Below are 8,793 nucleotides of genomic sequence, written 5' to 3' on the forward strand. Positions count from 1 at the left end.
CCAACAGGCACTTCTCTAGGACAAGACCTGCCTGTACAGCCTGCCTCTTCACAGGCAGGGCTCAGGCCCCAGAACCCCCAAAGTAAGCCCCAGCTGTGATTATTTGAGCATCCTGGAACAAGGGGTTCTCCCTCCTGGAAAAGGGTGGCAACTGAGGAATCCCTGTCTCCGCCTCCACTTCCGATCCCCTGGTCCCACCTCCGCGTCCCTAGGGGACTGTGTTGGTGTGGGCAGTTGGCTCTCTCAGCCCCCGAGCTTTGTCTCCCTTGGTTGCAGAAAGGGGGATGGGAAGAGGAAGGAAAAGTCCTACAGTCCTCGAGGTCCTCCTCCTTTCCATAGCTATCCAGTTTTCTCCCTCCCTCTCTTACTTCTTAGGTTCCTGCTGGGGCCGTGGCAAAGGCAATATAACTGGATTCCCGAGGGAAATGCCTTTAAGTCTCCCTCGGTGGCGCTCAGCTCTGGGCTCTGGAAATCGAGTCCCAGTGAGAGCCAAACTAGAAAAAGGGGAGCGTCTCCTCCAGGGACCAGGACCTGAAGAGACAGCCTTAACTTTGGAGGCGAGCAGGGAGTTGAGTGCAGCGTCTGTGAAATAAGGGGGAAGGTAAGGACCAAGCAGGCGGTCTACCCTTTCCCTCCCCTTCTCTGGATCCCAAGAACGCTCTGGTACATGTGTAAGACAAAATTCTGAGAAAGGGCTTGCAGTGCCTTGGCTCAAAGTTAACAGTCACCCAAAGACATTTTTTTACTGCCCCTGCTCCCAAAAGGACATTCAATAATCTCTTTAACTTCTGCCTGGGAAACAGAAATAGTTTCAGCTCTGGAATGAGGTTGAAATCCCATCCCCAAGGCTGGGTGCAAATCTGTACCCACAGTCTGTGTAGGAACTGAGCGTAGGGAGCGCGCAGGGCACAGCTAGGCTCTTTACTGAGGCCAAAGGCTGGTTGTATACCCTCCACGCCCTCAGTAGCCCCTCAGCCCTTAGGGTCTTAGGGGACAGGACAGCTTGCCTTTCACTGGCTGGGTAAGCTCCCACTGAGAGGGAAATGGGCATCGGTAAGTGGACCGTCACCCCCAGCGCCACTTCACGAGTCCCCTTGGTTTCAGTTTCCCTCTAGCCCTGCAGGAGATCAATAGACCGGGCTAAAGAGGGAGGGAATGACTCCTGAAAGTCCACTCTTTTCCCTCTCTGTGGCTGCCTGCTCTCAGGTTTTCAGTCCTTAATCATTATAATCAGTTAAAAAAAAAAATCACAGTTCAGACTCCCCGACAAAGTGTTCTGACTTCATTTAGATGCCTGCTTGCCAAGATCTTACTTTAAAGTTACTTCCTCCCCTTTTCCCCCTTCCTCATACTCTCCTCATCTATTTATCATTTACCAGTTCATCCGTGTGGAATACGATGCTCCCACTTCCTGGTGCACTGTAGTTTGGGGCCTAATTGATTCTGGTAATTAATTTGTTCTACCTGCTAGATCAGATGGAAATCCTACCCATGCGCCCAAGGATTAGCACTTGGCTTTCTAACACCTCCTCTAATTATCTAATAGCATGGGTTGTGAGGACTCAGTCTCTATTAAAACACTTTTACTATTAGCAGTAGTGATTGGAATTGTGATGACGACTAGATTTCAACAAATTAGAGCTTAAAAATGGGGAGATGGAAGAGAAGTGGCTTCTTTAATTTCCCTGAGTTTAACATCAATAATTAGAGCAATTTTCAGAGATGCGAGCTGAAATTACCCCTGCTGTGCTGTAGATGATCACCTTAATTTTAGCAAATTGACTCCAGGGAAATAAATGTGACAGATTAGAAAGAGACAAACAGGAAAAAAAACCAAAACAAAAAACGAAACAAAAAACCAACAACCAAAACAAAAGATTGGAAGGGAGGGAAATGAAAAGGAAGTCTGGGAAAGAACAGGAGACAAAAATCTAGTACAATTAGTTTGGTGGGTTAGGGTTGAAGGCGGTAGTATGGTAGAAATAGGAAGCTGTGTGAGTGGAATGAAGAAGTAAAGGAGATGGAGGCTGGCATTAAGAAGTAGCTCTGGACATACACAGACCAAATTACTTCCTAATGTAGATATAACTTTCCTTATAACTGAGGGAAAGAGTGTTATGATCATCAACATTTTATTTATTTACCTCAACAGTCCTTCTGTGCCTCAGCCAGCAACTGAAGTTGGGTGTAGCAGATATGGACCTTCTCCTCACTTCTCCCCTTCTCCATCCCACTACCATGTCTCTAAACTTGGAAAACCCAGCCCCAAATGCCAAAATAAATGCCTTATCCCTATTGCTTTGGGACCCTTTAAATGCTTTTTGCTCTCTAAAGAGGAGTCTGTCGAATGACAGAGACTTTTTTCTTTTTAACTTTCTTTTAAAATGCCTGAGAGAGGGGCGACTGGGTGGCTCAGTCATTAAGCGTCTGCCTTCGGCTCAGGTCATGATCCCAGAGTCCTGGGATAGAGCCCCGCATCGGGCTCCCTGCGCAGCGGGAAGCCTGCTTCTCCCTCTCCCACTCCTCCTGCCTATGTTCCCTCTCTCGCTGTGTCTCTGTCAAATAAATAAACAAAATCTTTAAAAAAAATAAAATGTCTAAGAGAAAAAAGAAAGAAAAAGGAAAAAAGAAAAACAAACAAACAAACTCAAATTGAGGTTGAGAAACCAACCTCATAGGAGCAACAGCCCGGTCCGCTCCGCTCCGCTCTCCCCGGGCCTCGCCGGTCGTGTTCAGCACCGCGGACAGCTCCCCGCCCCGCCCCGAGCCCACCGCACCCTCCCCTCCGCCGCTGGCAGCCTTGCCATTGGCTCTCCCAGCTCCCCTCTTGAAGCTGCCAATTCTACACATAGACCCAACCTACCCAGGAGCTTGTCTTCTCGCCTCTCCAGCGCCCGGGGTAGCCCAGGCCCAGAAGAGAGCCGCGGGGTTTCTGAGCCTCGGAGGGTGGTTGTTGGCACTCTACCAGGCTTGCTGAGACGCTGCCTGCGCACTTCGTCCCCGGCCCTCGCCCTGTGACAGACGCTTGGCTCAAGATGAATCTCAACTTCACCGCCCCTCTACACCCTGCGTCTTCTCAGAGGCCCACGTCCTTCTTCATTGAGGACATCCTGCTGCACAAGCCCAAGCCGCTAAGGGAGATGGCCCCTGACCACTTCGCCAGCTCTCTGGCCTCGCGGGTGCCTCTGCTAGACTATGGCTACCCCCTCATGCCCACACCCACCCTCCTGGCTCCTCATCCCCATCACCCTCTGCATAAGGGAGACCACCACCACCCTTATTTCCTCACCACCTCGGGTAAGTAGCAGGGGCCTCAAGGTTTGGGGAGCGAGAGAGCAGGTCTTCCAGCGCAGACCCTAAGCCTGTGATAGAGCTGAGGAAAGGCCAGAGCTGGCTCGGCCTGGCTTGGCGGCTTCCTTCCCTAAGTGACAGTGGAACATTGGGGATATGGCTGAGAACATGCAGAGCTCCCCTGAGGCATGCCAACCCATGGGGATAAGTCTCGGTCACTCCGCACGCTTTATAAGAGGAAACATTCCTATCCAAGAGGTGGCTGGAGGTTTTGACAATATTCTTGGTGGATAGTGCTCCGTCTCCTTCCTCGTGGTCTTCCTGGTCACTCTGGTCCAGCTCTCAATCCTGATTCTCTGCCTCCCCTCGCTTTAGGGGAGACCCCTGACCACCCCACCCCATGGAGCAGAACTCCACTTTCCAGCTAATTAACTCCAAAGCCTCCAGCGGGTCCAGCTCTCTCCTCTTGGGTGCTGAGCATTCACGGATATACTGCAGGGGTCTGGAAGTGAATGAGGGTTTGAGATATTCTGAGGACTGAAGGTTTGACCTGGCCGGTATAGGGGAGAAAAGGGTAAGAAAAAAAAAGTGTGGGGGGCCGGGGGACGGACGCTGCTCCTCTTTAACCGTCTGCACTCCCACTGTCTAACTCACAATCTTGGGCTCAGCTGCCCTCTTCTGCCCCGGTTGCTGGTGAAGCTGGTGCCCCACGCCAAAGTATTTTGATTTTCTATGAATGACAAAGACTGGGGGCCAACAAAGTGGTTGGGTCAGGGAGATGTAAGGAAATACCCAGATTTTTTTCTGCCGCTCTCTGCAAGGCCATATTCATGCTTTCTTCTTTGGCATTTTTATTCCAGTTGAAATATAATAATTCCTTGAGTCCAGACGCAGAGCGCAGGCGGGAAAACAACCGCATCTCGGCGAGGGCCGGGGAAACACCTGAGACAGTTTGTGAAATGTGTGCTCTGGAATCTAGGACAAAAGCTGAAAGTTTTTGTGAAGCGGTAAAACCCAGATTCTGAGGCATTGGGTTGGCAGGACAATTATAGAAGCTATGTTGAAGCCTGCATCTTGGTATTCGTCTTGGTATTGGCCTCACTCCCTGGCCCATGACAGCCTCTTCTGGGCTGCACCCATGTTCCCCACAAATAGCAGTGGCCAAAGCCTGTGATGCCGGAATTGCTTGTTTCCTCCCCCACCCCCACCCCCACTGGCAGAAATTGATGTCTGTGGCAGTTTACTTGGTGTGTCTCAGACACCATAATGCCTGCAGAGGTCAGGAAAGACAAGTCTCTCCCTGACCTGGCGGGGGAGGGGGGGGGTGCGAAGGGCTTCAATCCTTCTGCTTAGGGTCGGAGAGAAAGAATGAGAAAAAGGATGAGGATCAGATTAGAGATGGGGTCCCCAGTGGCCCCTGCAACTTATAAGGAACGTGCCAGGCGGGAATTGACCCTCTGTTCTTGCTTCTGAGCTGCTCCTGATGAGAGAGTTTTGATCTGTTCCCTTTGACGGCGGGCGGGAGAATGGAGGCAGCTCGGCAAAGAGGTGTTTTTTAGTGAGGCTGGGAAGCAAGGCCACATTCGTGCCTCTACTAGCCCCAGAACTACGCAGGGTGTCGTCAGGGGTATGGAAAAGGGTGGTGGCTGGGCAGAACAGCTACTGGACCAGCCGACGTTTGCAAGAAAACTTCGGGAGGCGCACCAGCGGACTGGCAGACGCTGCGAAGAGTCTTTCCAAGAAGATATTTTCTAAGGCCTCCGATTTAAAATTTTTCTTTTCCGTTTTACTTACTGTTTATTGTTTGTAGGTCTAGATGACCTGCCGGATAAAGATCTCCAAGCGCTATTCTTGGGATTTTATTTCCCCTGCCCTGCGGTTCCTGGGAGAAGGGCTGGAGAAGCGTTGGGGCGACCAGGGGACTAGCGGAGGCAAGAAGCGGAGGGAGGCGCTGGGGGCTGGGGGTAGAGGCTGCGGCGGAGGTGGCTCCCGGGGCATCGCGCTCTACCCACTCGGTGGCTTTTCTCTCTGCAGGGGTGCCGGTGCCGGCGCTGTTCCCGCACCCCCAGCACACCGAGCTGCCGGGGAAGCACTGCCGCCGCCGCAAAGCTCGTACGGTTTTCTCGGACTCGCAGCTTTCCGGCCTGGAGAAGAGATTCGAGATCCAGCGCTACCTGTCCACGCCAGAGCGGGTGGAGCTGGCCACGGCCCTCAGCCTGTCCGAGACGCAGGTGGGCCCGAGAGGGGCAGTTCCCGATCTCCGCTGCTGCTCTTCCCTCCCCGCTTAACTCCTACCGCCTTTGCACCCAGTGCGGAGCTCTTGCGTGGGAGTGACCCCTCTCCCCTTTATTCTAGGCTTCTCCGAAGCTCCTTAGTAAAAGTACCGACCCCTCCAACCCCAGGTCAGACTTACCGAAGCGTCCTCTCTCGAGGGAGCTCTGGACAGGGAGGAGAAACTCCTCGGATGATCCTGATGATCACTCCCAGTTTGAGAACGATCAGTTCTCTGCCGCCTATCCCGCCCCCCCCCCCGCCCCCGCCCGCACTCCTCTCCCATGGGGGCTGTAACCCTGGTCCGACGTAAAATCAGAGACTAGACGGGTTCTTATCCTGAGCGAAGTCCACTCAGGAAAATTGTTTTTCTTACTATTTTAATCTCCCTCACAGACACAAGCCCTCAAATCCATCCTCCCCACTCCCCCACTGTAATGTAAGCGGCCTCCTTATTGCTCTGTCCTGAGAGGGAGAACTGTTTTCACCTTCCAGATCCTGTTCACCTGCAACCTTAAAACTCCTTCCTCCACTTTCTCTTTCTTACATTCTCTGTACCTGGGAGCCCCACTTGCTGTGAAATCGTTAGCCCCCCCCGAGCGCCCCTGACTTTTCTCTCTAATGAGAACAAGCAAGATTGATTCTCATCTTCCTGTCCAGCAAGACCAGGTGTTTAGATGCCAAAATGGGGAGAACGTAAGTTAAACATAAAGGAGGCTAATCAACGTAGCACTTACTATTAGTGATTAAAATTAATAACAGTATTAGTATTAACTAAGCACACCATTTTGACCTTTATCGTTATTTTGGACAATTACTTCCAGGAGTCTTAGGATGCTTGATTCTCATTCACCCTAACACGATAACTTGCAAGCAGTTCAGGTATGATTTAACCCAAGGATGAGACTGTCACAGCTCTTGGATAATTCGTGAATGGGTTGCGGTCCATTTTCCTAACCCCCAGCAATCTTCGCAGATCTTAGTAACTATGGGTCTGAAGGAATGACGTGGTTGTATTTTTTTCCCCCCTGAAATCAGGTGAAAACGTGGTTCCAGAACCGGCGGATGAAGCATAAAAAGCAGCTGAGGAAAAGTCAGGATGAGCCCAAAGCGCCAGATGGGCCCGAGAGCCCTGAGGGCAGCCCGCGCGGCCCAGAGGCCGCATCTGCCGAGGCTCGGCTGGGCCTGCCCGCCGGCCCCTTCGTGCTGACCGAGCCCGAGGACGAGGTGGACATTGGGGACGAGGGGGAGCTGGGCCCAGGGCCGCACGTGCTCTGAGCCGCGTGGCTGGGGAGGCAGGGAGGACGCGGCCGGGCGGGGCGCGGTTCCCTCCGGGATCCGGAACGCACGGACTCGGGTCCCGGGGCGGGCCTCGGAAATCCGCTCCTGGAAGACAAACAAAACACACCTGTGAACCCTCGAACCCGCGCGGAGCCCCGCGGCTCGGCCCACGCCCTCCTCCCCCTCTCGCCCGCCGGGTCCCTGCCGGGCGAGCGTGCACCTGCGTTAGCTCATTCCCGCGCCGGTGTCTTAAGTTTCGCAAGCTGGACCCTGGGCTCTCAGCTCTCTAACTCCGCCGCGATCGCAGACCCTCCTGGCCCTCTCCTCTCCGCCACCTGCCCCGAGCTCCGTTGTCCAGGCTCCGTGACCTCTCCACCCGGACCCTTTGCCCTTCCTTGGGTAGACCGATTGGCTGCAGGTAAGGGACCGGGAGTGTGGGCTTTCCGCTCTGCGGGGATCCAGGTAGAGCCACAACCGGATGCTTACGACGTCTGTGCCGGACAGACTCGCGCGCTGCTAGCCACTAACCTCCCACTGGGGTTCCCCCACCCCCTATCTCTAACTCAGAAACTATGGCGACAACCCCTCCTCAGGGCGGCGCTTCTATCCTCTCCCGTCACTGTTCCCCTCCTGAGCTTCCGGTTCGGCACCCTGGACCCTTTAGCTTGTGGCCCCCGGGAACACCCGCTCTACACGTTCCCCCCCCCAGTCCCCATACTGAGCGGCGCCCACGCGCGGCGAGAAACTTGGGTGGGAAAACCTACCGAGCAGTTTCTGCCTCCAGACCTTGCTGCACCTGTCCCGCAACTCTTACACGTCCCATGGGCTACTGATATTTTAAAAGTGAGTGTTCCTTGGGCTGTGTGTGGAAACGCTCATTTTCGTTGCATTTTAGGGAATGCGGAGTTTTAGCGAGATTAAAGCTAAATACGCATCCCCTTCCGGACGTGCACCTGTTTGTGGACTACCGAGGTGGGGGCAAGAGTCTGGCCCAGCGCGTCGCTCTCTCCCTTTCCCCTAGGAGGTCTCCTATTCTCTCCCGGAGCTTGCAGTCTCTTTAGCTAATAAAGGGCTCGCTGCGCAAAACTGGGACCGAACCGAGTTTCCGGGAATCGTTTGTTAACGCGTCCTCCTCCGCGCACGCCCCCTTCCCTCCACCCCAGGCAGTGTCCTGTTCTCGAAAAGAGTGAACAGGGCTAATAACCTTTGGTTGACAGATCCCCTCACTCCCAGCCCGATTTTTCCGTTTTTAATCGTTTTATAGTCTTGAGTTCCACCTGTGTGGAAAGTCACCGCAAATGGTATTTTTTGACTCTCAAACACCGAAGGGATAGAGCTCCCTTGATATCTGGAGTTTGAAATTACGCTAACAAATTGTGTGATGACACTTCGCACCCAGGATACTTATCTGATACAGCAGCCTGCCAGAGGCGACCTCAGCTTCCGATCTTCCTTTGGCTCTGGTTGTGTATTTAGGTAAGTGAGCCCAGGAAGGCTGGAAAAGTGTGTGGCTAAGTGGAGTCCTGACCCTTGGGTTCGAATGATGAATAAGTATTATAGAGACTATAGCCGTGTGAGCTTGGGTTACAGTTAATCTTTTTTGTTTCCTTGTTTTTCTAAAAGAGGATGAATCCTAAATGTCCCTCTAGATCTAAGTTCCATGCATGTAGCCATAGGAATTTTTTCTTTTTCTTTCCTTTCCTTCCTTCCTTTTTTTTCCCTACAGGTTTGTTCCAGGAAACATTAACTTAGGCAAAGATAAGTTGTCAGGGTGAGACCTCTATCCAATCAGCATCATTTAGGAGACCAAGCTATTGCTTTAAAAACATAAGCATTGTAGAGCTGTTTGGATTTTCCAAAGTGCTCTTTGTCAATCAAGATCTAGTGAGTCATAGACAACAAAGATTAATTTTCCCTCTCATAGTTAAGGAAATCGAGGGTTGGCAAGAT

At 52.6% G+C, this 8,793-nt stretch overlaps 1 protein-coding gene across 1 annotated transcript; it reads left to right on the plus strand.

Moving 5' to 3' along the window:
- Positions 1-3,035: 3,035 nt before the first annotated feature.
- BSX (brain specific homeobox) lies at positions 3,036-6,840 on the plus strand. Its single transcript, XM_021696555.1, has 3 exons — positions 3,036-3,297; positions 5,326-5,522; positions 6,601-6,840. The coding sequence occupies exons 1-3, from the start codon at positions 3,036-3,038 to the stop codon at positions 6,838-6,840; spliced, it is 699 nt and encodes a 232-aa protein (XP_021552230.1).
- The last annotated feature ends 1,953 nt before the right edge of the window (positions 6,841-8,793 follow it).

Source organism: Neomonachus schauinslandi, chromosome 11 (genome assembly GCF_002201575.2).
Source record: "Neomonachus schauinslandi chromosome 11, ASM220157v2, whole genome shotgun sequence".
Taxonomy (NCBI): Eukaryota; Metazoa; Chordata; class Mammalia; order Carnivora; family Phocidae; genus Neomonachus; species Neomonachus schauinslandi.

Excerpts from the sequence above, each read along its gene's own strand:
- BSX (XM_021696555.1), top strand. The coding sequence starts at position 3,036 with ATGAATCTCAACTTCACCGCCCCTCTACACCCTGCGTCTTCTCAGAGG. Across the intron at positions 3,298-5,325 it reads TTATTTCCTCACCACCTCGG|GGGTGCCGGTGCCGGCGCTG; the intron begins GTAAGTAGCAGG and ends TTCTCTCTGCAG. Across the intron at positions 5,523-6,600 it reads TCAGCCTGTCCGAGACGCAG|GTGAAAACGTGGTTCCAGAA; the intron begins GTGGGCCCGAGA and ends CCCTGAAATCAG.